Source organism: Penicillium cinerascens (assembly GCF_028974065.1).
Source record: "Penicillium cinerascens strain IBT 15544 chromosome Unknown contig_16_segment0_segment0, whole genome shotgun sequence".
Classification (NCBI taxonomy): domain Eukaryota; kingdom Fungi; phylum Ascomycota; class Eurotiomycetes; order Eurotiales; family Aspergillaceae; genus Penicillium; species Penicillium cinerascens.
In genome coordinates this window covers 1,621,594-1,649,592 of record NW_026695286.1, presented here as the reverse complement: position 1 = coordinate 1,649,592, position 27,999 = coordinate 1,621,594, and the positions used below count along the sequence as shown (strand labels likewise).

The following is a 27,999-nucleotide window of genomic DNA, read 5'->3' as shown; positions in this document are numbered from 1 at the left end:
ATCTGAGTAGATGTTCAGCCCGTCAGTTGAGGAGCCAGCTTCTTCATAGTGACGGATTTGAAGCTGTCAACAGCTTGAATTACGTCTTCAAGCTTGGCCACAGAGCCAAAGATGCCACCCTCCATCTTCACAGACTCGACGGTGCTGACGTGAAGGGATGCTTCACTGGCTGCGCTGGCGTCGTCCAACAGAACACAGTCGAATCCGCGGTCGTTGGCCTCACGCATTGTAGTTGAGACGCAGACGTCGGTGGTGACACCGGCAATGACAAGATTTTTGATGCCCTTGTTGTGCAGAATGAGTTCAAAGTCAGTGTGTGCAAATGCACCGCGGCCTGGCTTGTCGATGACGGGCTCCCCTACGAGAGGATACAGCTCGTCTACTGTGTCATGACCCATTTCGCCGCGGATAAGCAGGCGGCCCATAGGGCCTTGAGAGCCAATGCCTAGGCCGGTAGCATTGTTGCGAGAGCGAAATGACTCTCGGCTTGAGAGGGTGGACAGATCGGGTCGGTGACCTAATAAGTTAAGGTCAGCGAGTGAACTTAATTATAGCTGCAAGTCAAGTACGAACCTTCTCGAGTGTGGTACACGGGGAAACCTGCAGACCTGAAGGAATGGAGAAGCCGCTGTAGCTTGGGAATCAGAGCTTGCGCAGCAGAAATGTCGTAGCCTTGGTACTCAAGGTATCCGCCAGGGGAGCAGACTAAAAAATGCATTAGTGTATACCCAGATATCATGCGCAAGACGTCAAAGGAATCTTACAATCTTTCTGCATGTCAATGATCACAAGTGCAGTCGTGTACGGAGTAAAGGTCGCATCATGGGGCCAGTCGTATGGTATTGCCGGCAGTTGACCTTTCCGGACCTTGTGGTGAGGCACCTGTCGGGGCTTCTCGATAATGGGACCATGATTATGAGTCGGGTTCAGCACGGTCAAAGTCCAGATGCCTGGGGAACCTGCTGCGACAAGCATGAACGGACAGTCCATCAGACGCGACGTTCTTCTGCGCTTGCGCGTCTCCTCCGTGAGTCCATTGCGCGGTCGATAATGTCCACCGCGATCGCAGCGCAGCCACACCTTGGCAGTCCGGCCCGGCTTCTTCTCGGTAGGCGTGCTTGATGATTTGACAACAACATTGTAGCCATGTGCTTTGCCGTGTGCTTGAACGGCCGCGAGGAGCGTATTCCTTAATAGGTGAGGTCCTGGTTAGCAGAGAAAACTATCAGAAGCAAGGGGAGTGCCGAGGCTCACTTGTCAGGGTATGTTCCTTCCGGCGGGGGAATCAATTGCATGGCAAGTTCCGGAATGTCCTGAAGGTCGCTCGGCGCGTCCAGGTTCAGGTCGGTGGGGTCCGCCATGATGGGCGAGATGCTTCGGCCCCAATCTCACACGTAGCCTGCGAGGAAATAAGGTCAGCGCGCGTGTCACATCATTATCGCAAAGCTGGAAGAGCGTCACATACAACGTGGAGCAGATGGTGGGAATCGGAGGGGCGAGGGTAAACAAGTGCGTGGAAGCAGTGTCGACGATCAGCCTCCGATCCAAGGATGCCGTGCGTGGGCATAACCTGACAGATCGGTGGCAGGAAGAGTAAGTGGGATGAAGGAGGGCAGAATGAGACACGCGGAGACCAAATAATCGTAACAAAAACCGCCTTTTTTCTTTCGCAACCGCGGACAGTGATATCTTACCCCGGAGACCCAAGGAGACCCGCGGATGAATCCAGATCGTGGATCACAGTCTCTTGCTCTTTGAGGTTTAGCTCCACTGGCCTCAGGCAGCCACACTATCTCCTGATCGGGGTTAGCGCCATTTCTGGGCCCCTGACGACCGAAACATGTGTTGACAACACCCGATCTAATCAATCCCCAATCCCGCCTTTGCGACACATCCTCCTCCCCGTCCACCGTGAGAGCGTCACCTTTCTTAAGAATAGGTAAGTCTGTCGGTTCTCGACTCCGATCTGTTCTTCTCACCACCATACGTTCTTGCTCTCGTGGTGGAGGGTAATCGTCGATTTCATTAACAATCCCGATCCCGCTGCGTCACCGCCTCGCCGAGGGGCTCTTATCAACAACCGTGCGTCGCTACCAACACAGCCCTATGACCCTTTGAGGAGGACCGTCTGGTCTCTGTGACTTTCGGCGGATCAGTTACCTGCTCGCATTGCGCAAATTTGACGTTGGTCTTGCGCACATCTTTGCGGCCCGCCGGGTGCCCAACACGGGAGGATGCCGGCCGCCGACGATTCGCCTTCCGAGCGAAAGCACACCAGCAGCTCCTACAGAGATGAACTTGTGCATTACAAAGCTCAATATGAACAACTCGAAACGGAACTTGCAGACTTCCAAGTCTCCAGCCGGGAGCTGGAGGCTGAGCTGGAGAAGGACATCGAGGCCTCTGAGAAGCGAGAACGCCAGCTGAAAGAAAAAGTTGATAATCTGCGATACGAGGTTGAGGAGTGGAAGGTATGCTAAACTATATCTCATTATCGGGTACAAGGGAAACTTATACTCCGGCAGACCAAATACAAGCAGTCCAAGTCCGAAGCAAATGCCGTGCAAAACACTCTGCAGAAGGAAATTACTTCCCTACGCGATACAAGCCGCACTTTGCAGCTGAAGCTGCGCGACATCGAAGTTGCCAACGATGACTATGAGCGACAAGCCCGGAACACTACCTCGTCCCTGGAGGACATGGAATCCAAATACAACGTCGCCATCGAGCGCGGTGTGCTGTTGGAGGAGGAGATGCGGACCGGTGAACAGGAGCGTGAGGACCTGCGGATCGAGAACCAGCGTCTGCGGGATGAACTCTCCGATCTCAAGGTCGAGGCCGAGATCAACCTGGAGAAGCTGCGGCACACTGAGGGGGGCGGGTTCCGTCGTCGCAAGCCGACTCCCTTGTACCGCAGTCCATCCACACCCCAGAATCTGGAGATTTTCGACCGTTCGCCTGGAACCGCGACGTCCTCTCCTGTGTTTGCAACGCCTCCAGCCAAATCATCTCTGGCAGCATCGACCGCTACTCCGCCCTCACCTCCTATCTCGGAGTCCTCTGCCAGCCTGCGCAGGTCAATCAATGCAACCCCCACCTTCCCTCGAAGCAGAGCTGCGGGCACAGACCCGATCAATTCACGGACCCTGCTTAATGCTCGCACCCAACCCCGTCCCACTCACTCTCGAGCCTCGTCCCTCGCCTACAGCAATGGCGCCTACAGCAATGGTGGACGTTCCACCCCTTCCATGTCCATTTCCTCCCGCGCTAGCTTGTCGAGATCGACCACTCAGCGCCCGACAGGGCTTCCCAAATCCGGGTCATTGTATCAGATCCGTGGCCTGATTGGCAAGATGCAGACGCTCGAGGAGCGGATCCAGTCAGCGAAGTCGCGTCTTCCTGCACCATCAGAGACGTCCTCAAGACATGGATCACCGCGTTCGGGCTCTATCGCTGGAGATAGTCCGGTTCCCTCCAATGTGACCGTTCGAAGGAGCTCCCGCAAGCGCCTGAGTGGCAGCAGTTTCGGTTCATCCGTACGAGATAGCGAGGGGACCCCGTCATATGTCCCACAGAGTCGCCAGTCTTTTGGAGCTCGAACTCAGGGCGACAGCCGCCCCAGCAGCCGGACAAGCTTCTCCAGCCGCAGCTCATTCAGCCAGAGCGTCCACTCGGGCGTGCCCATCAACGCTCGCCCCGAAAGTCGACAAAGCCGCCCTGGGGCCAAAACACCCCTCGGGCATTATTCGACCAACCCGATGACAGAAAGCCGGCGACCGCGGTCTTCTTTAAGCAACCATGCGGGACAGACCCCATCAATCGGCGGCATGTCTCATATTGAGGAGGATCTGGATATTTCCACCCCCCCTCGCGAATTCCCCAGGATATCCGACGCCCATCCATCTCAGGCACACCGGGACTAAAGAAGCGCACCACTAGCGGTGTCTCCGCCATCCCCACACCCCGGGGTTTCAAGACCAGCATCGGTCCGGGCAACATGCCGCCGCCTGAGCGAAAGACGCCGGTGAACGACTTAGGAGAGACTTTCTAGAAAATTTCCCGAGTCACCTGGGATATGCCATATTTCCGTTAGATTTCTCTTCTTCTCGCGTGGGCCATATTCTCCGACAAGCTGCCAGGAAAGCATGGTATTACAATTTGTGCATAGCGGCCACCTGGTTTGTGGCCACGGAGACTCCGCACCTGCGCCATCCTGTACAAATTCACTCGGTGTCGATGCGACGATCTCCCGTCTCTAACAGTCACTGATTTGATGTAGCCTCTGGTGGATTCCGAGGCGTCCTAAGCTGTGTCTCAGCCTTTCTTGATTTGTACGCTGCGAGGCGTTTGATAATACCCACGATTTTACGTCCTTGAGCGATTCTCTGTAGTTACCCTTCCTAAGCCACGTAGCCACCTACTGCCAAAGCTACTCAACTGGGTATCGCTCTAGACATTTACCGTGTCGGCGTTGATACCGATAGAGCGGATTGCCAGTCTATCCAGCGTTTTACCGCAATGACGATCCCTCGTTGGGAATTGGATTTAGCGGCACGTCACTATGTCCCCACCGGATTGCGTCGAGGCCGGAATGGAAGAACTCGACAAGGGTCGTAGATGTAAACCCGGGACCATTAATCTACGCAGGTACTTTACTCCGGCATCAGCTTCATCCTGCACTCCGGACTAGGAGTAAAATGTCGCCGACTCGGACCGAGCCCGACATGGGGGCACCGGGCACACCGAGCACACCCAGGAAGCCCATTCGCCAGGTAATTCAAGAAAAGCACCCTAGAACGGGGAGCGCAAGCTGGAATTGACAGTCGCGGGCGTATAACGAGCGAGATGATTGGACTAATTGAATAGCGAGGCAAGGGAAATGGGAAATGGTGGGACGTAAGAGACAGGCACGGTGGAACCAGCCCAACAAAGCCGGGAGTTGGGAGTTGGGGAAGTGTGTCCCTGGATGTACCTGGCCGTACTACAATGTATGGCAAGGTACTTCTGCGCGCGCTACTCCAGCAAGTTGGGAATCTCCACTTGGTGGGACTCCAGAAAATCATCCTCATCATTTTTTCTTCTGGCCTCAATCGAGCTTCTTTAGTTCGTTGCACTCCGGTCCAGGACTTTTATCTTTACTTCCTTTCATCCTTCTTAGTCGGGTTTTGGTGGTCCCGGTGAGTGTTACTGCAACGCTGCCCCCTTTTGCTACACTCCCCGTTTGCGACCAGCTCCGAACTTGCCGCATCGGGATCTCCGTGTTGCCTCCGAGCATTGGCGATTACTGACTTGATTTCTCGTATCGCGCAGCTCGTCTTACTCTCTACCTCGATTTTCTCCCCTCCTCCCGCGCCACCATTCCGGGATTCACCACGTTGTACATTATTCTTCCCTAGCGTTTAATCTCTTCTTTTCGCCCCAATTCTCGCATGGAAGCTGAGACTCTTGCGTGATCCATCTGCATCATGGGCGTCCCCAACGCCAACCAGCCGTCTAACGGCCACGGCAGCTCCAATGCCGCCAAATACGACCTCCCTTCACATTTCATCGGTGGCAACCACCTCGAAGTAGCACCTCCGAGCAGTGTGAAGGACTTCGTTGCTGAGCACGGCGGTCACTCCGTCATTACTTCGGTGAGTTTGGGACAAAGGGATCTCGAAGTGAGAAATCGACACTAATCTCCTCGTTCCAGGTGCTAATCGCCAACAACGGTATCGCCGCCGTCAAGGAGATCCGATCAGTGAGGAAATGGGCCTACGAGACCTTTGGCAACGAGCGCGCGATCCAGTTCACCGTGATGGCCACCCCCGAGGATCTGCATGCCAACGCCGACTACATTCGTATGGCCGACCAATACGTCGAGGTTCCCGGTGGAACGAATAACAATAATTATGCCAACGTCGAGCTGATCGTCGATGTTGCGGAGCGCATGGATGTCCATGCCGTGTGGGCTGGTTGGGGTCACGCCTCCGAAAACCCTCGGTTACCCGAGTCCCTGGCTGCGTCGCCCAAGAAGATCATCTTCATTGGCCCCCCGGCCTCGGCCATGCGCTCTCTGGGTGACAAGATCTCCTCCACCATTGTCGCACAACATGCCGGTGTGCCCTGTATCCCCTGGTCTGGAACTGGTGTCAACGACGTGACGATTGACGACAAGGGAATTGTGACGGTCGAGGAGGATGTCTATGCTCGCGGCTGCACCTTCTCTCCTGCCGAGGGTCTGGAGAAGGCCAAAGAAATTGGCTTCCCCGTCATGATCAAGGCCTCCGAAGGTGGTGGTGGTAAGGGTATCCGTAAGGTCGACAGCGAGGAGAATTTCGTCTCCCTGTACAATGCGGCCGCCAACGAGATTCCTGGTTCGCCCATTTTCATCATGAAGCTTGCCGGTAACGCCCGCCACTTGGAGGTTCAGCTGCTGGCTGATCAGTACGGCAACAATATCTCGCTTTTCGGCCGTGACTGCTCCGTCCAGCGTCGTCACCAGAAGATTATTGAGGAGGCCCCCGTCACCATTGCCAAGCAACCCACTTTCCAGGCCATGGAGAAGGCCGCCGTCAGCCTGGGCCGTCTGGTCGGTTACGTGTCTGCCGGTACCGTCGAGTATCTGTACTCGCACTCCGACGACAAGTTCTACTTCCTCGAGTTGAACCCTCGTCTTCAGGTCGAGCATCCCACCACTGAGATGGTGTCCGGTGTCAACCTGCCTGCTGCTCAGCTCCAGATTGCCATGGGTATCCCCCTGCACCAGATCCGCGATATTCGTCTCCTGTACGGTGTTGACCCCAACACCTCCGGCGAGATCGATTTCGACTTCTCCAACGAGGAGAGCCTCAAGACCCAGCGTCGTCCCCAGCCCAAAGGACACACCACTGCCTGCCGTATCACCTCTGAAGATCCCGGCGAGGGTTTCAAGCCTTCGAGCGGTACCATGCACGAGCTGAACTTCCGCAGTTCGTCTAATGTCTGGGGTTACTTCTCCGTCGGTACCGCTGGTGGTATCCACAGTTTTTCCGACAGTCAGTTCGGTCACATCTTCGCCTATGGCGAGAATCGTTCTGCCTCGCGTAAGCACATGGTTGTTGCTCTGAAGGAGTTGAGCATTCGTGGTGACTTCCGTACCACTGTTGAGTATCTCATCAAGCTGTTGGAGACTCCGGCTTTCGAGGACAACACCATCACCACCGGGTGGCTCGACCAGCTCATCTCCAATAAGCTGACTGCCGAGCGTCCTGACCCCATTGTCGCTGTCATCTGTGGTGCCGTCACCAAAGCCCACCTTGCCAGCGAGGCTGGTATCGAGGAGTACCGTAAGGGTCTGGAGAAGGGTCAGGTCCCTTCCAAGGATGTCCTGAAGACCGTCTTCCCCGTGGACTTCATCTACGAAGGTGCCCGCTACAAGTTCACTGCCACTCGTGCCAGTCTGGACAGCTACCACCTGTTCATCAACGGTTCCAAGTGCTCCGTTGGCGTCCGTGCTTTGGCTGACGGTGGTCTGCTGGTTTTGCTCAGCGGCCGCAGTCACAACGTCTACTGGAAGGAGGAGCCTGCTGCCACCCGTCTCAGCGTGGACGGCAAAACCTGCCTTCTAGAGCAGGAGAACGACCCCACCCAGCTTCGCTCCCCCTCCCCCGGTAAGCTGGTCAAATTCACCGTCGAGAACGGTGAGCACGTTCGTGCTGGCCAGGCCTACGCTGAGGTTGAGGTCATGAAGATGTACATGCCTCTCATTGCACAGGAGGATGGTATGGTGCAGCTCATCAAGCAGCCTGGCGCCACTCTGGAGGCCGGTGATATCCTTGGTATCCTCGCCCTGGATGACCCTTCGCGTGTCAAGCATGCCCACCCCTTCACTGGCCAGCTGCCCGATCTCGGCCCTCCCGTCGTTGTCGGTATGAAGCCCCCGCAGCGCTTCTGGTTGCTGTACACCATTCTGGAGAACATTCTCCGTGGTTTCGATAACCAGTTCATCATGGGTGACACCCTGAAGGAGCTCGTCGAGGTCCTGCGCAACCCGGATCTTCCCTACGGAGAGTGGAACGCACAGTCGTCCGCTCTGCACTCGCGCATGCCCCAAAAGCTGGATGCTCAGCTGGAGGGCGTGGTTGAGAAGGCCAAGGCCCGCAAGGCCGAGTTCCCCGCCAAGCAGCTGCTGAAGACCATTCTCCGCTTCATTGAGGAGAACGTCAATCCTGGCGATGCCGATATTCTCAAGACTACCCTCCTGCCCCTGACTCAGGTCATCAACAAGTACATGGATGGCCTGAAGACCAACGAATTCAATGTCTTCATCGGTCTGTTGGAGCAGTACTACGAGGTCGAGAAGTTGTTCTCCACCGGCACCAAGCGCGATGAGGACGTCATCCTCAAGCTTCGTGAGGAGAACAAGGAGGACATCACCAACGTCGTTCACACTGTCCTGTCGCATAGTCGCATCGGCTCGAAGAACAACCTGGTCTTGGCTATTTTGGAGATGTACCGCCCCAACCAGCCCAACCTTGGCAACGTCAACAAGCACTTCAAGCCTATCCTGAGGAAGTTGACTGACCTCGAGGCTCGCTCCACCGCCAAGGTCACCCTTAAGGCCCGTGAAGTTCTTATCCAGTGTGCTCTGCCCTCTCTGGAGGAGCGCCTGTCCCAGATGGAGCACATCCTCCGCTCCTCGGTTGTCGAGTCCCGCTACGGCGAGACCGGCTGGGACCACCGCGAGCCCGACGCTGGCATCTTGAAGGAGGTTGTTGACTCCAAGTACACCGTTTTCGATGTCCTTCCCCGCTTCTTCGTACACCCGGACCCTTGGGTTACTCTCGCTGCTCTGGAGGTCTATGTGCGCCGCGCCTACCGTGCGTACACTGTGAAGAGCCTTGAATACATTGCCTCTGGCGAGCCTCCCTTCCTGTCCTGGGACTTCACCCTTGGCAAGCTGGGTCAGCCCGAATTTGGCCCTTTTTCCTCCACCCAGCCCTCTACTCCCAGCACCCCTACCGCTGAGGCCAACCCCTTCAAGCGCATCAACTCTATCAGTGACATGTCCTACCTGGTCAACGACCCCTCCGCTGATCCTGTCCGCAAGGGTGTTATCATCCCCGTGCAGTACCTGGAGGATGCCGAGGAGTTCCTGTCCAAGGCTCTGGAGGCTTTCCCCCGCGCTGGATCCAAGGCCCAGAAGGCTGACAACGGCCTGATTGCCAACCTCGAAGGCAAGCGCCGTCCTGCACCCACCGGCGCTCCGACCAAGGAAAATGACAGCGAGCTCACTGGTGTCCTCAACATTGCTATCCGTGACATTGAGGACCAGGATGATTCACAGATTGTCACCCAGATGCAGGCTCTGCTGGCTGACAACAAGGATGAGCTGCTCGCTCGCCGCATCCGCCGTGTTACCTTCATCTGCGCTAAGAACGGTGTCTACCCCGGCTACTTCACCTTCCGTGGACCTACGTACGAGGAGGATGAAAGTATTCGTCACAACGAGCCTGCTCTGGCCTTCCAGCTTGAGCTCGGTCGTCTGTCCAAATTCAAGATCAAGCCTGTCTTCACCGAGAACCGCAACATTCACGTCTACGAGGCGTTTGGAAAGGGCCTCGAGAGTGACAAGGCCGTCGACAAGCGCTACTTCGTCCGCGCTGTGGTAAGTCCTGGTCGTCTGCGCGATGATATCCCTACTGCCGAGTACCTAATCTCGGAGGCCGACCGCTTGATGAACGACATTCTGGATGCCCTGGAGATCATCGGCAACAACAACTCTGATCTCAACCACATCTTCATCAACTTCTCTCCCGTCTTCAATCTGCAGCCCATTGATGTCGAGCAGGCCCTGGCTGGCTTCCTTGACCGCTTCGGCCGTCGCCTGTGGCGCCTCCGTGTTACTGGTGCTGAGATCCGTATCCTTTGCACGGATCCTTCCACCGGCATGCCTTACCCGCTCCGTGTGATCATCAGCAACACCTATGGTTTCATTATTCAGGTCGAGCTCTACATCGAGCGCAAGTCCGAGAAGGGTGAGTGGATCTTCCAGAGCATTGGTGGTACCAACAAGCTCGGCTCCATGCACATGCGCCCGGTCTCTACTCCGTACCCTACCAAGGAGTGGCTGCAGCCCAAGCGTTACAAGGCCCATCTCATGGGGACTCAGTACGTGTACGACTTCCCCGAGCTGTTCCGCCAGGCCTTCCAGAACGCTTGGACCAAGGCTGTCGCGGACATTCCCTCGCTGGCTTCGTCGCGCCCTGCTATTGGCGAGTGCATTGACTACAGCGAGCTGGTCCTTGACGATACCGACAACTTGGTTGAGGTTTCCCGTGAGCCTGGCACCAACTCTCACGGTATGGTCGGCTGGCTCGTCACTGCCCGTACCCCCGAGTACCCGCGTGGCCGTCGCTTCATCATCATTGCCAACGATATCACCTTCCAGATTGGTTCGTTCGGTCCTCAGGAGGACAAGTTCTTCCACAAGTGCACCGAGCTCGCCCGCAAGCTTGGCATTCCTCGCATCTACTTGTCTGCCAATTCCGGTGCCCGTATCGGTATGGCTGATGAGCTGATCCCGTACTTCTCCGTCGCCTGGAACGACGCCTCCAAGCCCGAGGCCGGTTTCAAGTATCTTTACCTCACCCCTGAGGTGAAGAAGCGCTTCGACGCCAGCAAGAAGAAGGAGGTTATCACTGAGCTCATTCATGATGAGGGTGAGGACCGCCACAAGATCACCACCGTCATTGGTGCCAAGGACGGCCTTGGTGTTGAGTGTCTGAAGGGCTCCGGTCTCATTGCCGGTGCCACTTCCAAGGCCTACGAGGACATCTTCACCATCACCCTGGTTACCTGCCGCTCCGTCGGTATTGGTGCCTACCTGGTCCGTCTTGGTCAGCGTGCTATCCAGGTTGAGGGTCAGCCTATCATTTTGACTGGTGCGCCTGCCATCAACAAGCTGCTTGGTCGCGAGGTCTACACCTCCAACCTGCAGCTTGGTGGTACCCAGATCATGTACAACAACGGTGTCTCGCACATGACTGCTGCCGACGATTTCGATGGTGTCCGCAAGATCATCGAGTGGATGTCCTTCGTTCCCGACAAGAAGGGTGCTCCCATCCCCATCCGTCCCTGGTCCGACAACTGGGACCGCGATATCGCCTACTACCCGCCTCCGAAGCAGGCATACGATGTCCGCTGGCTCATTGGTGGTAAGCAGGATGAGGAAGGCTTCCTGCCCGGTCTGTTCGACAAGGACTCCTTCGAGGAGGCCCTTGGCGGCTGGGCTCGCACCGTCGTCGTGGGTCGTGCCCGCCTTGGTGGTATTCCGATGGGTGTGATTGCTGTTGAGACCCGCTCCGTCGAGAACGTCACTCCTGCTGATCCTGCCAACCCTGATTCCATGGAGATGATCACTCAGGAGGCTGGTGGTGTGTGGTACCCCAACTCTGCTTACAAGACTGCCCAGGCTCTGCGTGACTTCAACAACGGTGAGCAGCTGCCCGTCATGATCCTTGCCAACTGGAGAGGTTTCTCTGGTGGTCAGCGTGACATGTACAACGAGGTGCTCAAGTACGGTTCGTACATCGTCGACGCCCTCGTCAAGCACGAGCAGCCCATCTTTGTATACATTCCTCCCCACGGCGAGCTCCGTGGTGGATCCTGGGTCGTTGTCGATCCCACAATCAACCCCGACCAGATGGAGATGTACGCCGACGAGGAGTCCCGCGGTGGTGTTCTCGAGCCCGAGGGTATCGTCAACATCAAGTACCGCCGCGACAAGCAGCTCGACACCATGGCCCGCCTGGACTCCACCTACGGTGACCTGCGCCGCTCTCTCCAGGACAAGTCGCTCAGCAATGAGCAGCTGTCCGAGATCAAGGCCAAGATGGCCGAGCGTGAGGAGAAGCTTCTGCCCGTGTACCTGCAGATCGCTCTTCAGTTCGCCGACCTGCACGACCGCGCCGGTCGCATGCAAGCTAAGAACACCATCCGCAAGCCCCTGCGTTGGCAGAATGCCCGCCGCTTCTTCTACTGGCGTCTGCGCCGCCGTCTCAGCGAAGAGCTGATCGTCAAGCGCATGGTCACCACCGCCGCCACCCCTGCTCCCCGCAACGGCGCCGGCGGTGCCATCCCCTCCACCGGCACCACCCACACCACTCCAGAGTCCTCCCGTGCCTCCCATCTCCGCACCCTGCACGCCTGGACCGGTCTCCTGGATGAAGAAATCGAGCACGACGACATGAAGGTCGCTACCTGGTACGAGGAGAACAAGAAGCTCGTCCAGGCCAAGGTCGAGGCCCTGCGCACCGATGGTGTTGCTTCCGAGGTTGCTCAGCTTCTTATTGGAAACAAGGAGGGTGGTCTTCGTGGTGTGCAACAGGTGCTGTCTATGCTGCCCGTTGAGGAGCGCGAGAACGTGCTCAAGTACCTCGGATCCGCATAAGTCTGATCCGAGGAGGTTGGAAGTGTTTGCTTCCTTTTATGACTTGATATGCTCTTTTCTCTTTGGATTTTTCTTTGTTTATTTTAAGAGTGCATCGGTGTTTTTATGATAGGTATATGATTCGTGGATTAGTTTTCCAATACACTTAATTGGTTTATATATGAAGACTACTTTGTTACGTACTCTGGTAGATTAATAGAGACTTTAATGTTCCCCACTTGATTTCATTTGAATGAGACAGATTGCTCAACTGAAGCTAGTAAACCCGGTGAAGATTCGGCATCTTCTTCACTCGTTCCCCTTCTTCCAAGTCCACTTCTTGAAGTGCTTTGCTTTGACATCATTGATTTCAAAAATGTTGACCCAAGGTCGGTAAGCTGGAACAATGGGTGGCAGCGGCTTTCCTTTGCCACAGATAGAGTTCATGTTCACCTCAAAGCATTCCTCATAGGCCTTGTTCAAATCGGTTGACCATTTCCCCTACCACGGGTTGTTAGAGTAACTCGCAAGACATTAGTGACAGAGTGATCTTTCATACCCGAGAGCAAGCGAGGTTTTGAAATCGGTTGACGAACGTCTTGGCCTCTTCCCAGTTGCGAAGTCTCGAGCCGTCTCTCATGAGATATTGATCGAGACGATAACCATGTCTGCCTGATGCTTGGAACACGCAGAATCCTTCCCGGCCAATAGCCAGCACAAAAGCATGCGCAAAGGAGGAGTAGTTCATATCACAACATCCGCTTTCACGTCTTTCGGTCATTTCCACGTCAACCAGGTTCACTAGCAAGACTGTTGCTTTCCCGACTTTGCCATCAACAGCTGCTTTCTTGGCTCGCGCAAATACCTTTGACAAGTCGGCCGGTGGGGTTCCGGGAACGTCTGCCGCAGTAGGGCTTCCGCCTAGGCCATCGTGGCCGCACTTGAGAGTCTCCGACACGGAATGAGGGTCTGGGGGACATGCAAATAATGAAACGAGCGTGGCGGAAAGCTTGGGGTCGCGCCAGGGAAATCCTTCGGCAATGAACGGGATAGCGTAGGCAGGTGGCTCGTTGACATCAACTGCTGTGGAGCCCAGTACGATAGAGATTTGGAGAGCAAGCATTTTGTAAGATGCGTACAGAGGCCCCTTGGCAAAAAAATCTTTGACAGCATCGTTCAGTTCCTCAAGGGTTGTGAGTTGAGGCTCTTTGTTCTGGGCATTCGTGCCGCGGTCGTCTTCGTTGGGCATTTTGGGTTGATGCTTCACTTTTTCCATTTCGATGCAATGTGAATTGTATGCTTCTGGTGGTTTGAACGATATCGTAAACTGGACGATCCTAAGGAGGCTAGCTGCGGAGTAATTAGCTTGAGTATCATGAGATCAGTTGCAAGGGCCGAACTAGAATGTATGATGTGGATCAGTGGCAAAACGAGTTTACTAAAAATGAGGAAGGAAGGAGGAGAGAGAAAGTGAAAGGGAAGGTTTATATGTATTCAAACCGGGACTTTCCATTGCAGTAAATGTTTTAAAATGGCAGTCCATCGCACTACCAACGATTCATCATAACAAAGCCTTGATTAGCACCTTAGTCGCTCTACCACACCTTACTCTTTTGGTCTTCTACTTTTCTATGAGCACTCCTTCAAACGTCTGGTGAAACATCTTTCCAAGGGTTCTTCCCCTTTAAGGCTGTTCCAAGACAGGTCTTTCCAAACATGTCGAGCTAGAAATTAGCTAGTTATCTAATAGTCATGAGAGTGGCCTGCTTTACCTTTGAAGGGGGGTTTCCCTCAATGGCCGCTATTCACGCCTGTATATCTGGCAAGTACTAGATCACCAATTTATAAGAATAGCGTAGAGCCACTTTCTTATGTGAGACTCTATGCTACGACGGACGCCTTGGATGGTCGGACACCCAATTTGGTAATGTTGATTCTCCATAGTTGCCGAAATTGGAGGCCGAAATTACTAAATATGGTTAGCTCCGAATGTGGGCATCTACTTTATAATTGTGGTTGGAATCACATTTAAGTGTAATTCATCCCAGCAACAATGACCAGGAAGCTCAGGAATCACGTACAAACTAAACCGTCTGACAATGGATGACACGGTCAAATACGAGTTATCCGATATAGACAAAATGGGGATGCGAAAGTCTGTTAAACTCTTTGTGATCTATGAGCTTCAGCCCGCTATTGATCTGGACGATTTGATTTCCTCTATTATGGAAGGTGTGAGGAACGCAACCCGACAGTTGCCCTTTATTGCAGGAGATCTCCAGATTCACGATCACGGCAAGGTCTACATCGTCACACATCCAGGAAGCCAAGTCGAAGTCAACATTCGCCGATTCGAGCCCACAGAGCACAAGTCTCTCTCCGCCTTGGCCTCGGATGGCTTCAATCCCAATCATCTGGACCCTATTATGATGTTACCCGAAGAGCCGACGAGCAACAATCCGGTCTGCGCTCTGCAATTAAGTCTCATCGAAGGGGGCCTGGTCTTGGGTTTCAGTATGAATCACGCGGTGGGGGATTGGTTTTCAATTGATACATTCCTGTCTCTTGTCTGTCAAAGCAGCAAGGCACATCAAGAAGGACTGGAAATGCCCACCTACATGCCAGACCTCAACAGAACTCCATACAACACTTCAGCATCTGGTCCAACCATCTCAAAGACGGAGCTACAAGAAAAGCTCCCAATGTTTTACATCATGGACATGAGTTCATTCAAACCAAAGCCGCCACCCGCCTCCAAATCAGGTATATACAAGATCTCCGAGACATCCATCCAAAAGCTCAAAGCAAAATGCGGTCCATTTTTGAATGGGGTGGACTACATAACCTCATACGACTGCATCTCCGCCATCATCTGGACGGCAGTCACGCGTGCCCGGCTCCATCTTCTCCCGGAGAAAGCAACCTCGCTGTCTCGCTTCATCCACCCTATTGATGTGCGTACCCGAGACCCCGACAACAAAACTTCTGATCGATACTTTGGTAATGCCGTCATTGCAACCCAAGCAGGCCCTCTCACTGCTGAAGCCCTGGTATCAGATGGAGTCCGAGGCCTCGCTGCAGCAGCATCTTTAATCCGCCAATCCATATACTCCGTCGATATGTTTTCAATCGGCTATATGACCTCCCTCATGGGATCTCTCTCCCCGGGGGAGATAATAGGCTCTCGCGCCGATTTCGCTGATATGGATATTCTCATGACTTCCTGGTACTCGGGCACCGCAGAGAAGTACGATATTGGGTCTGCAGCGAGCCCTGTTGCAGTGCGGTTACCTCCGCCTATGGCGAGGGCTGCTATGATTTTGCCCAATTTCTCGCGAGGAGGAAGAAGGGTGTTCGAGGTTCTCGTGGAGTTGGCGGTTGAGGATCATGACTTGCTAAGGAAGGATGCGGAGTTTTTGGAATATTTCGACGTCGTTGCATGAAGGTGTTGTCCTTCGGGGAAGAAGAATGTCTCCCTCTATTTAGAGTAAACCTTACATCTCATACATGCGGGCCAGGGTACTGAAGGGAGCCTTCTTTCTTCATACTCATTGAGGATTACAGTTTCCTTCCAGATTCTTGTTCCGTTCACTCACGTAACGAGCCACTCTTACTGTTCCGTGATCTGTTACAGGGGCCATGTTAGCTCGAGCAGTGCCGTCAATGGCGAAGGATACCCTACCTTGCTCTCTCGGTTTCGTTGCAGTTGTAGGGCAGCCAAGGGATGAAGCGGGCCCTAGTCCGGACACGGTCCCAAGTATACAAAGAACCGGTACAGGATTAGGCGCCTCCTCGACTTACTACTCTTCCACCCGCGTACGGCTTGAAGTAGAAGCTTGTATGCTCATTTGTCTCCCCTAACTGCTTCTTGCGCAGCTGACGTTCATGGTTCCGCACGCGTTTCTGATACGCACGACTCTGGCGCCGCTTCTTCTTTGCAGCGGGATCGCCAAAGAGGCTCTTGAGCCAGGCCAGCATTTTGGTTCTGGGCCCGGAGAAGTGTGTAGAGGGTAAGTTGTGCGATCGGACAAAGTCGTCTTTGAAAGGCCCTGGACGCCCGAGTGGGGGCCGTAAGCCTCAGGGCGGGGTCCGTGTTTAGTTTATCGCTTGGGAGGGCGGCATACTACCGGTTCACTATCTATGGAGCGTTGGAGGTATTGTAGAATAGGAAAGAATAATTAGCATTACTTTTGATCCCGCCGTATAGCCTTTCCCCTTCGCCTCGGTCTAGTGACAATTTCAAGTTCCAATGCCAACGCCGATCCCCGTGCCTCCGTTATCTCCGATGCCGACTCCGATGCCAGTGCCCGACTCTCCCTCGTCGCATCCGAGACCGGAGCCTGGCTCTAGCCCACTTGTGGCTCCTCCTAATCCAGCTTCCCCGGCCCCTATCGGGCCAGGTTCACCGGGTTCACCATTAGAAGCACCGTCGACCCCATTGCCTTCGGGAATAGCACCGAGACCTTCTGCTCCCCCAGATCCCGCAAGGCCGGCTTCAGATCCATATCCTCCAAGACTAGCGGTACCTCCTCCGACTTCACTCGGGGCTGTTTCACCATTGCTAGATTCGCCTACACCAGGTCCAGCTCCATGTTCACCTTCCTCTGTGCCAGCTATACCGTATCCCCCAAGGCCACTCGAAACCGCGGGTGCTGGAAAGGCAATGGGCGTTACTGCAGACACCGGCCCTTGCTGTGGCGTTCCAGAGGGAAGCGAGATAAGAGTGGACCCAACAGAGGTTGGCGCACAGGAGACTGAAGCAGCTGGAACTGGAACAACAGACGACAGCGGTGCAACAGCAGCTGGTGCAATGGAAGCCGGCCCAGAGGGAAGTGGAATAGGAGTGGACCAGATTGAAGGTACTCCAACCGAGGATGACGCACAGGAGATTGAAGCAGCTGGAGCTGGAACAATCGATGACAGCGGTGCAACAGCAGCTGGTGCAATGGAAGCCGGTCCAGAGGGAAGTGGAATAGGAGTGGACCAGATTGAAGGTACTCCAACCGAAGATGACGCACAGGAGATTGAAGCAGCTGGAGCTGGAACAATCGATGACAGCGGTGCAACAGCAGCTGGTGCAATGGAAGCCGGTCCAGAGGGAAGTGGAATAGGAGTGGACCAGATTGAAGGTACTCCAACAGAGGATGACGCACAGGAGACTGAAGCAGCTGGAGCTGGAACAATCGATGACAGTGGTGCGACAGCAGCTGGTGCAATGGAAGCCGGGCCAACATAGGCTAATGCAGCAGAAGAAACTGGAGCAATTGGGACTGACACAACAGAGGCTGGCACGGTCAACGGTACTACCACAGGCGAAGCCGGTGCCGTCGAGGGTAACGGGATAGGAGAAGCTGCCGGTGTGGATGGTGCTCCTTGAACCCCAACAGCACTCCCAATACCCCCATAACCAACACTTTCCGCGCAAGTGCTTGTGGCAACCCCATATCCAGCTCCCCCTACACTGGCACCTCCGAGGCTTGAACCTCCATATCCAGGAATACCCGGAGAACCGCCATATGCAGAGCTTCCGAAGCCAGCTCCTAGACTGGAGCCTCCAAGGCCGGTTCCCTCACCTAGGCCAGCTCCGAGACTCGAGCCTCCCAGGTCGGAGCCCAAGCCGAAACCTCCGTAGGCAGAGTTTCCAAGGTCAGCTCCTCCCAGGGTGGAACTTCCAAGACCAACCCCCCCCACCGAAGCCAGATCCGCCTCCAAAACTACCACCCTCTCCAAAACCTTCACCTAGACCAACACCTCCGCTACCCACTTGGAAATTCTCTCCTTTCTCTATATACCCTCCACCCAGACTTGAGCCGACACCGAGGTGAGAATCAGCTCCAAATGAATCTGAACATATCGCATGTTAGAAGAGAGGAAATAATGCCTGACAATAAAGCACGAACCAGCAAGTGGAAAAGTAGGAGCAGCGTTGGCAGCCCCTGATAGGCTAATAAAAGCCAGGAAGTAGTCGTGCCGCATATTGATCTCCTGACGAAATATTCTAACTGTTTCATGATGTTAGCAAATTCACTGACAAGACGCGGCCACAGGCATACTGTATCAATATTAGAAATAGAATTGGAATATAGATAGTAAACTAGAGCCCAGATAAAATGTAGCCCTTTTATACCACAATGCACATCTACAGACCGGAATACATCGACAGGCGTACCCAGTACTAGTGTGAAGCTTGGACCAACCTCTTAAACACATTTTCACAGCCTCGGAGGTGTTACCTCATAGCTGGGGTTGGAATTAAAATGGTCTGACGAGACCTCCTTCCGTCCGACAATGCAATTGGCTAATATCAGCTTAAGTGTTCGGTGATGCCATTGGGTTCCTGAATATCCAACTTCAGCCCCTCGCTCTGCATTTATTAGCCTATGGCCAAATGGCTTTTCAGTCGGATTCTCCATGCACATCAAGGAATGTATCGGAGATGTCCTACTTTGTCAGTTGTGTTGCAACTGGAGTGTAATACATTTCACTACATCAAGGCCTCCCGAGAGTCATTGGTCCCACATATTGGGCTTTATCTGGGTGTCCGTCCTCGTATTCATGTCCATGGTCCTGGGATGGTGACATTTTCCACCAGGATTAGGAAGCAGACGTATCTAGGACTACCTAGGCTTGAATGAAGCGACACGGTTGTCTGGATGTTTGTTTTCAGATATGAACTTTTGCGAAGAAAACACGAATTACGAATTTACGTTAGTGGAGCCTTAAGATAGGGGGTGGAAATCGGTAGTGATTTATCAACTAGAAGCTAAGGATCTTCAAAACGGACAATCAGTGACTATATTGGACTCATTGCCCTGAACGCTCCCCATGAAACCAGAGCTCTTCAGCAGTACATATTTTCGTTGATGCGTTCTTCTGCAGCAATTGTCATCCTCCAGTTATAAACATTACATGTAGCTAGGGCATGCAGGAAAAGCTCAGTCATCGAATTCCGGACCCTGGTCTGAAATCCTGGAGCTAGGGACAGTTAAACAGTGTGTCGGGATTCGGGCTCTGATTTATGTAGTTCCAATGACATCTCATTCATGTCCGGCCTGTTTTGAGTTCCTTTAGGGAGGGTTGAAGAAGAAGATCTAGACAAGAGTCAAAGCAAATTAAAAATAGATCGAGAATGTAACACTAATTTTCATAGCCCCATGAAGCGTTGCTCTTCGTTCCCGGCGTGCCGTCTCAAGATGTTGGTGCAGTAGCACTCCAGGCATCCCTCCGCTAGAAGACCAAAGGTTCTGCTGGGCCAATAGCAGCATTTATCGTGCTGTTGAATGGCGCACCCTGGCCCCGAGGCTGGCTGACTGGCTGAATTGTGGGCTGGGCCACTCAAAAGGGGTTTGGATGGGATAGCTCTGTTGACCGAGCTGCCCTTGAGCCGGCTGTTGCTGGGCTCTTGGCAGGCAAAGATGCACATTCATTGGATCTCACCCCCTAGATATTAGACATTTGCCAGGGCTTGGCCTGGACAGGCCGGGTGATGCGAGTGCGGGATCACTGGGGATGCTAGGTGAGTGCGGGAGATGCGAAAGTCGCCACCACATTTTGATCCGTTTCACTCATCAGTAGGTACGAGAAGCGCCGAAAGCACATTATACGAAACGTCACAAGTGATCACCAAGCTAGCGCAACTAACAAGCATTATCACTCGGCGCTAACGACGGGGCGTTCGCTACTATAGGTGAGACAAGTCCCGATCATCGCTAGGGTCTTCAGCCCTAATGCTACGATGGGACCAGGCATGGAAGTCCACCCTAGCCAAATCCAATCACACGTGCAAGATCAACCACGATGCTTTTATTGCTGCCTGGCCTCTGCTAGCCTCCTGTGTCACCGTACGGTCTTTATTTAGGGCGGGGTTACCTCTTTACTCCCCGAAAGTGTCTCGCGCCTGGAATATGCAGACGGCAGTTTCCCCCCGGGAGTAGGCAGCAACTTTCCCGCCGTTACCTATGCTAGTTGACGGGGGGACATGTCCGGGGGCTTGGGCTTCACGAAGATCCGATCTCAATCATAAACGAGACAGAGTCGAAGCCATTCGCGCTGAAGCAAAATCAAATCAAGGATCCCTGACGGTAATGTAGGCGCAGAAGACGCTTAGTGGAAGGAAACCGAACCATCAAGTCGTGGAAATACTTGTAGGAATATAGCAAGTAAAGACCTAGCAAAGGTGTACATCGTGAAAAGACCCGAGTCTCGAGACCGGATTAAAAACACACAATAAACATGAGTCCCCATTCTAACCGCGACTACAGAATCAGAGAATCAAAGCGTATTGTTTGAAACGCAAAATCGGCACGCAAATAATCCACCAAAAAAACAGTGTATACAATCCTGGTCGCCTGGACCGTCTTATCCAATCAGCAAAACTCCAGAAAAGGGATGAAACTGACATACGGCTGTTCTATCATGCATGGGCAATCCCCCTCTCCATCTGACTCGGCGTGCCGGTCGGGTAGACGACCGGCTGCGGTTTCTGGGGATAACTGGGATATTCCCATTGAGTGATTGGAGGTGGCTGGAACGCGTTGTTTTCGAGCTGCCTTTTTTCCGCCTTCTTCTCCCGACGCATTCTGATCAGGAATATGATAACCACGGTGACAACGGCGAGAAGGACAATCGGGATGAAGATGAGTTTGAGAATAAACTTAATAAGACCCATCCTGAAAAACGGCTGTCAAGGTCTGGGAGAGAGAGAATAATAAAGTAAATCCGCCGTTGAGCCTATAGTGTGGTCTGTATTTGGTGCTGGGGTAGGCTGTCCATGAACCGTGAACGTGGACGAGCTTTATAATGCAGAGGATCTCCCGCCATCCTTTCAATGAGAGAATTGTAGGTCATTTCGTGACAGAGTTGGGCAAAGCAGCGCTTATTGTACGGTCTTGGTTGGGTGGTGGTGATACCCCCGGCTGGATTCGATGTGATTTTGCGGGATTTTCCTCCTGGGCCAGATATAGCCCACCAATGGGCTCGTAAAGAGACTGTCCCCGGGAATCTAAGTTTAAAGCAGTGAAGCTTGTCACGCCCGCTAAGCTTCAGCCCTACGGGGCTAATATGGTAGTGATTACTGCTGCAGATCGGAGAACAGACTTACGTCTCGAGTTACTGGCTCCGCCGAGTGCCCAAGGGACCTTCACTTGATCTCCGCGGAGAAGATACCCTTGTAGCACAAGTTTAAATATTCAATGTTTAATCAGCAATGACTCCAGAAATAACAAAGCTTCCGTCGCTCCATACGCGCGGCAGGGAAATATCTGTAATTCAAACACACAAAACCAAACCACCATGCTCCCGCAGCCACATGTAGACTCTTCAGAAGCGGTTCCCATAACCAGTGTTGCCTGCCATAGGTTTCAAGTTCAGCGTCCCAGACGCGGACGACTCGGACTTGGACAACCCGTGTTTCGGCAATGAAAAATCAATCTCGGAAGGCAGCATCCACCCAGGGTGACAAATATTAAACACGCCAACAGCAATGACCATCATAACACCATCCAGTCCAATAAAGTACGACTGGTGGGTGATTAAATACCCTGTCCAGCCTTGCGACAATTCAACGGTCCGGTAAAGGCTTCGAATATAGATGCAAACAATGGAAAGTACCATGGCCCCGATAAGAGGGCGGAGCCGGCCTTTGGTCGCCAAACCGAGCAATCCAAGACGCTTAACACGGCGGAAGACGTCAATAGCGCAAACGACGAAGATGGTGATTGAGAATAGCTGGAATACAATACCGGCGACCATGATGTTTGTCCCTAGGTCGCTCTCGCTCTTATTGTTAGACACGGACGAGGCTATGCCACCGCCTGCGGCTTGGACGAACAGTGAAATGACGTCGCATGTGCAGAAGATCCAGAGATAGAGCTTTGGTGATAACACAGAGCTCTCGCGACCATAAAGCTGGATTAGTCTGCCGAGGAGGACGTAGATGCCGGCTGTGAAGAATGTTGGGGCTGGAGTATGAAAGCGTTAGGGCTGCTGAGACAGGCATTTCACCAACTTCAGGAAGTGTCCGCTTACCGATGATTAAAGTTGAAATCTGCATAAGAAACGCGGTTGAGTTGTAAGGGCATTCGGCAGACCAGGCACGGCCACCCCATCCGATCAATTCCACTACTCCATGTTAGCTGGGATATTGGACATTGGAGCAAGAAGGTATCACTTACCCAAGCACCCGATGGCGAAAACAACATATACCCATGTCCTTTTCCAGCAGAATTGAACGATATGCGCGACCATCAATAGACCAAAGAGTATGCAGAATGCAAGGCCTGCTCCTTTTGATGGCACATATCCATATGAGGTCGCGACACCATGCATATAGGGCTTGCAGCCAATATAGAGACTCTCGTCGGTGTTCGTCATATCGATGAGTGGGAAGGAATTGAAAGATGTCGGATATGGAGTAGAGGACTAAAATCGGCTTGGGAAAAGACCAATTGGTGTGTAACAAGGGGAGATAATGGAGATGGTGAGAGTAAGATGAAAAACGAAAAGAAATGAAAGCGGTTTTTATACCGATAGATCTCTCAAACAATCAATCCTAAGCAAAATAAACTCTCCTCAGCCTATTCGGAGCTAAAGCTGAAAAATACGAATCATCCAATGAAATAAGTCCAAATCACACATACTGTCAGGGCTGAGGACATCTAATTTTATCTGGAGGGGCTGTCACTAGGCAGATCTGATATGAAGAAACGGTTTTCCTATTACGAACCGAGCAGTATCCACAGGTTGACAGAATTTCTCGAGATATAATTGGGTGTCTCGTAAAGCACAGACATTTGGAAATTAGGCCTCACGATCCTATCTTGGCCCTTACTCAGCCGCATCTTGGCGGGGTTGGGGGCTGCGCGGGGTGCGGGTTACAATTGGCTCGGCCGTTTAGACAGTTGGGGGCCGGGCGGTATGGTATATTATTTCCCACATGGCTTCTCGCGATAGGCAGTTGCGGAGCCAGAACTTGCCCTCGGAGATCAATTTAGCTATGTTGACAGGCTATAAGGAATGGGATTTCCTACGAGCTACGTGCGGGCCTACACTAACAGTTAAGGTGACTGCCAGGTGAGAGGGAACTGAATATCTCAAAACCATCCAAATTAAGGATAAAGTTTAGACGTACTCCATAAAAGAATGCTTTCCACCGTGGGTATTCTCCAAAACAACCCCAAAAATGCAACATCAATCATAGCAAAACCGTGTATCCAGCCAAAGATCATCATAAAGTAACAAAATCAGGCGAGCTGGCGCTCAATATTTCTTGGGCCGGTCAAGAGAGGCGGCGGGATGGGAGGCACAGGGCCCCGGTAGACGGAAGCTTCCCTTGAACCGGGGCGAGGAGGGGGCGAAGAAGGATGCGGAGAAGGGTGGGTAAACCCGGGGTGGTGGGGATGACGACCAAACTGGGGATGATGCGCACCAGGAGGCACAGGCGATCCCACGTTCAGACGGTTAAAGTCGCCCGGTAGTTGCTGGGTATGGTAGCGGTAATGGCCCGGGGGTTGGGAGGCAGGGCCGGCGTAGCCCATGGAGCGGGATGGGTCACCGGGGAGGGAGACGAGGGAGGCGTTGAGAGTGCGGGCGATGTCGTCGAGGGTGACTTCCATCGGGGAGATGTAGGTGGTGTTGCTCTTCTCGGACCAGGCCAGGACGTGGCCACAGACGCGACCGGTGGATCTGTCGAATACCCATGCGCCAGAGTCGCCGGGGGCTATGAGGCCATATGTTAGCTCGATGTTTTACTCGATACATGTGGTGACGCCATGGTTCTGGTCTTAAGGCCCGGTGGATGTTATAGTCTACCGGCTTAATGAGGGGAAGACAGGAGGGGTTTAACAAAGAGAGAAAACAAGGGTATCTAATTAAGGATCGTATAGACATAAACATGATCTGCAGTGTGCCGCTTACCTCCGAAGTTCCCGTTGACACAAAAACTCGTGGAAAATGAGTGTCGGCCATGCAATTTGACAATTGTCATTGCTTTGGATATCTGGCCGGTTTGCAGCCCGCTTGTGCGGCCGCAACAGTGGACATTTAGTCCACCCAACTCCTCCATTCGAGCCACTTGGTTGAGGAAGATGGGTTGAGGTGGAGCTGCTCGTCCCAGGCCAGGGCGGACAGGCAGGGCCGAGCAGGTTTCAATAATGATGTTGCGAGGATCCATGCGGGCTTCGTCAACTTTGATGAGAGCCCAATCAATCTCGTGTTTGATTCCTTTCCGTGTCCACCGTCGCATGCCAGATGAGGCATGAACGTAGCCTAGCGAGTGTGATGCGAGATGCTCGTCATCACGGTCCTCCGGTGACGGAAAAAAATCTTCGTGAACATCATCAATGGCTGGTTGGGTGACAAGTAGTCGTGGCTCTTCGCCAGGTTCAATACCGGCAGTATCGCCGATGGAGGCAGCATCGTCGTCGTCGTTATCATCACCGTCAATGGAGTCGTCATCAGAAGATTCTTCATCTGAAAGCCAATATTCGTCATCGCCATCACCGCCTTGCGATATTGACGTGTCATCACCATCTTCGGGGTCCGAGACCTCCAAGTCGAGATTGGCTTCAGAATGATCCTCCTCGCCATGGACGTATAAGAAGTCTTGGGTAGGGGCGTTCGGAGTATCTCGGGGCCAATTGCCTGCGGATCGGGATGGAACGTCCTGGTCTTCATCCCCAGGATCTTCATCGTCACTGGGTGCCTCCAGCATATGGTGAACTGTCAAGCCGTATGGAAAGCCATCCACGAGGACAGCACCACCATAGGAAACGGGAGGTAAATGCTCCTCATTTTGAAACGCGCCGATTGATGCACCGCAAAGAGGCCGTTGCTGATAACATGGGTTCAACTCTCGCTGACGAAAAGGAGTCTGGTTTGATCCATTTGGACGTGTCTTGGCAGGCTTGCGGCGCTTGTTGCGGGGGACTTTGGACCGTTCAATATCGCCGCGGATGACGATAAGGTCCCAATCATCCCGGCCCAAAACAAAGTGCTTCTTCAAGGCAGATCGAACTTTCTTGACGCTGGCACAGGTCACACAGATGGTTGTACGTGCCGTTTCGGGTGACTCTCCGGTCATTATAAGAGAGGCTCCACAAGACTCCGAAGATTCTTTGAGAATCTTCTGAAGGAGCCGACTCAGTTGTGGCATCATCTGGAAATTCCATTCCTGCAAGTGTTCATCGGGGATCTCGATATTAGGAAGGCGCTTCACGGTGCGTTTCTTGGCCGGCTTGTCCAGAACCCTCTCTTCTGTGACCGCACCCCATTGACCTGGGAGTGTGGGGAGCTTCTTATCCAAATTGACCTGCTGACAAGCAGCAATGTACGGGTCGGGCTTCTCCTCCACAGGTGTGGGGTCGGGAGTCGGAACCAGGGCGAGCGGCAAGCAGTCGTCCAATTCTTCTGCCGAGGGAGCGTTGAAGATGTCGATGCGACAGCATGACCACAAGAGTTTGCAGATGGTATACATGAAATTCATCGAAAACGAGAATGTGCCATCAGGGTCTGACAAATCAAGAACGGGGTAATGATAAATCTGAGGGACGCGGAGAGAGAGGTCGGTCATAGGTTGTGTGGAAAGGTGGAAGTTAGGTGCATCGAGACACAGCTGTACGGCTTGAAGATAAGCAGTACCACACTTGGCGCCAAGCTTCTTGATGTAGAGATCTTCCACTCGATGCTTGAACCAAGAACGATCATACTTCATCTTCCACAGCCGTCCAATCGGTGCCCACAGGCCGATCTCAAGCAAGACGAGTCCGAGAGAGTAGAGATCATACGCCCATGCCGAGTCGTCGTCGACACTTCTCTTGTCTTCGGGGTGGCGGTACATTGCGGTTGATAATGGTTCCGGCGTAGGACCGTCTCCAGAGAAGCGGGCTGGGGAGGTTAAATAAGCACGCCGAAGATCAGGCGAAAGGCCACTCTCGTCGTCGTTCGCATCGGTGCGACCAGGAAAGAAGATGACATTGCTGCTGTTTATGTTACCATGAACGGCATTCTGGCTTCTTAGATGAAGAGCAGACATCAACAGATCATAGGCTACCCGGAAGCGAGTCTCCAAGTTCGGCATCCGCTTCTCGCGGTAGTCTTCCGCTGATGGAAGCATGGCAACCAGTGGCATAGGCTTGAGCTCCTTGAGCAGGTCACTGGGATTTTGAAGAAAGGGAAAGTAATCGACAGGCATCTGGTAGAGGAAGGCATAACGGGCATTGGGCTCATCAAGAGTGTAACCAAGGAAGCGCAGGAGACCCAAGTGGGCGATCCTGGCATTCTGTAACAACTGATCAAGTGATTTCTGGAGTTTCTCGAGTCGCACATTCTTTGAGTTCATTGGTGCTTCAGCCATCATTGGCATGAATTCGACAAGGACGGAAACATGCGACTCTTTGAATGAGCCTAGGAGAGACGGAACAGCCGAGGCCTTCAATCGGCCAATGGCTCGAGAGTTGGAAGATGCTGCGATTGGTTCATAGGGCGGAGGACTGTTGTCGTGGGCCGCTCCGTATAGTTGCAAAGCCGACCGATCGATGACGAAAGGGTGCGACGACGCGAGAGTCTTGCTGACGTCGCGTGGGTTGGACGGAGAATAGTTGAAAGGGTCGATCATTTGCTTGGAGCTTTGAACTTTTCCCTTCGAGTCTGAGAAGGGGCTATGGGAATAATCATATGGAGAAGTAGGGTTCGGTCGTCGCTGGGCGGCGGCATTATACTTGCTCAACATGCTGGCCTCCCGCCGTGAACGAGAAAGGTCATAAAGAGTGTCGATAGACGCCGTCAAGTCACTCAAAATAGTCTTGGAGCGACTGATATCATCGTCGGTCCACTGTGTCTTGAGTGGGAGGCTGCCGAGGGTGTCCTTCGAAGGCAAGTCCACTTTACGTTCTTTGGAGGGTAGAATCGGCGCGTCGATATGCTGGACCTGCTCTGCCTTGTTGAGCAGGTCCTGAATCGAGGACATGACACTCTCGACGACATCGCTGAAACCAGCCGCGGTCAAGGACTCATCGATATCATTGGGCTGGGCGGCGCTGGCGTCACTCCAATCTAGACCCCACGCCAGCAAACGATCCCGCTGCTTCTGGAAGCTCTGGTGCAGGGCGACGAGTTCAGGGTCATCGAGGGCCTTGGATGCTGTGGTAACGCTTTCGCAAGAAGTCTTCGTGTCTGTATACAACTTCGTGAGGCGGCGCTGGAGGAACCCGCTTCCTCCGCGCAGGACGGACATGGCGATAGCGATTCGATAAGGACCAAAGGGGAATTCGACTCTCTAGATCGAGGATGAAGAATCGCGCAGGTTCATAATCCCATGTCGTGAGTCGCAAAAGGGTGAAGGAGCCATAGGAGGAGGGGAATGTAAGGGAGAACGGAAAACCGAACAATGGTTGCCTGGCGATGGCGATGAAGGGTCTCGATAGACGAGCATCGCGGGAGGATCTGGTGGAATCCTGTTGCCTAACCAATCACGTCGCCGGCGGTGGGCTCGAGTGGGTCACGTGGCAGGCACCTAAATTCGAGGGGTGACTAAGCGCAATCCTCAGGCGCACATTGCTCACGGTGAGTTACAATTGAAACTACTAGTACAGGATGGAAAAGTGGATGATGTC

The 27,999-nt window shown here is 53.4% G+C and overlaps 10 protein-coding genes across 10 annotated transcripts; 4 read left to right on the top strand and 6 right to left on the bottom strand.

Moving 5' to 3' along the window:
* Positions 1–14: 14 nt before the first annotated feature.
* N7498_000583 (cysteine hydrolase family protein) lies at positions 15–1,645 on the bottom strand (the record flags this gene model as incomplete). Its single annotated transcript, XM_058447646.1, has 5 exons — positions 1,466–1,645; positions 1,255–1,399; positions 765–1,189; positions 574–705; positions 15–517 (listed from the first exon to the last, which is right to left on the bottom strand). Exons 2-5 carry the CDS (start codon positions 1,359–1,361, stop codon positions 15–17), a joined length of 1,167 nt encoding a protein of 388 aa, XP_058313057.1. The 5' UTR covers positions 1,362–1,399; positions 1,466–1,645.
* A 589-nt stretch (positions 1,646–2,234) lies between these two features.
* On the top strand, positions 2,235–3,923 carry nde1 (nuclear distribution protein NudE; the record flags this gene model as incomplete). Its single annotated transcript, XM_058447645.1, has 2 exons — positions 2,235–2,471; positions 2,526–3,923. The coding sequence occupies 2 exons, from the start codon at positions 2,235–2,237 to the stop codon at positions 3,921–3,923; spliced, it is 1,635 nt and encodes a 544-aa protein (XP_058313056.1).
* Positions 3,924–5,465: 1,542 nt separating this feature from the next.
* Positions 5,466–12,412, top strand: N7498_000581 (acetyl-CoA carboxylase ACC1; the record flags this gene model as incomplete). The annotated part of the gene is made up of 2 exons (XM_058447644.1): positions 5,466–5,633; positions 5,693–12,412. 2 exons carry the CDS (start codon positions 5,466–5,468, stop codon positions 12,410–12,412), a joined length of 6,888 nt encoding a protein of 2,295 aa, XP_058313055.1.
* Positions 12,413–12,700: 288 nt separating this feature from the next.
* On the bottom strand, positions 12,701–13,667 carry N7498_000580 (uncharacterized protein; the record flags this gene model as incomplete). The annotated part of the gene is made up of 2 exons (XM_058447643.1): positions 12,701–12,892; positions 12,951–13,667. 2 exons carry the CDS (start codon positions 13,665–13,667, stop codon positions 12,701–12,703), a joined length of 909 nt encoding a protein of 302 aa, XP_058313054.1.
* Positions 13,668–14,490: 823 nt separating this feature from the next.
* N7498_000579 (uncharacterized protein) lies at positions 14,491–15,834 on the top strand (the record flags this gene model as incomplete). The annotated part of the gene is made up of 1 exon (XM_058447642.1): positions 14,491–15,834. One exon carries the CDS (start codon positions 14,491–14,493, stop codon positions 15,832–15,834), a length of 1,344 nt encoding a protein of 447 aa, XP_058313053.1.
* Positions 15,835–16,001: 167 nt separating this feature from the next.
* N7498_000578 (uncharacterized protein) lies at positions 16,002–16,369 on the bottom strand (the record flags this gene model as incomplete). Its single annotated transcript, XM_058447641.1, has 3 exons — positions 16,002–16,016; positions 16,074–16,127; positions 16,193–16,369. The coding sequence occupies 3 exons, from the start codon at positions 16,367–16,369 to the stop codon at positions 16,002–16,004; spliced, it is 246 nt and encodes an 81-aa protein (XP_058313052.1).
* Positions 16,370–17,054: 685 nt separating this feature from the next.
* N7498_000577 (uncharacterized protein) lies at positions 17,055–17,768 on the top strand (the record flags this gene model as incomplete). Its single annotated transcript, XM_058447640.1, has 2 exons — positions 17,055–17,586; positions 17,641–17,768. The coding sequence occupies 2 exons, from the start codon at positions 17,055–17,057 to the stop codon at positions 17,766–17,768; spliced, it is 660 nt and encodes a 219-aa protein (XP_058313051.1).
* A 3,036-nt stretch (positions 17,769–20,804) lies between these two features.
* N7498_000576 (uncharacterized protein) lies at positions 20,805–21,059 on the bottom strand (the record flags this gene model as incomplete). Its single annotated transcript, XM_058447639.1, has 1 exon — positions 20,805–21,059. The coding sequence occupies one exon, from the start codon at positions 21,057–21,059 to the stop codon at positions 20,805–20,807; it is 255 nt and encodes an 84-aa protein (XP_058313050.1).
* Positions 21,060–21,709: 650 nt separating this feature from the next.
* N7498_000575 (RTA1 domain-containing protein) lies at positions 21,710–22,762 on the bottom strand (the record flags this gene model as incomplete). The annotated part of the gene is made up of 3 exons (XM_058447638.1): positions 21,710–22,350; positions 22,418–22,510; positions 22,564–22,762. The coding sequence occupies 3 exons, from the start codon at positions 22,760–22,762 to the stop codon at positions 21,710–21,712; spliced, it is 933 nt and encodes a 310-aa protein (XP_058313049.1).
* Positions 22,763–23,631: 869 nt separating this feature from the next.
* Positions 23,632–27,620, bottom strand: N7498_000574 (uncharacterized protein; the record flags this gene model as incomplete). The annotated part of the gene is made up of 2 exons (XM_058447637.1): positions 23,632–24,107; positions 24,305–27,620. 2 exons carry the CDS (start codon positions 27,618–27,620, stop codon positions 23,632–23,634), a joined length of 3,792 nt encoding a protein of 1,263 aa, XP_058313048.1.
* Between the last annotated feature and the right edge of the window lie 379 nt (positions 27,621–27,999).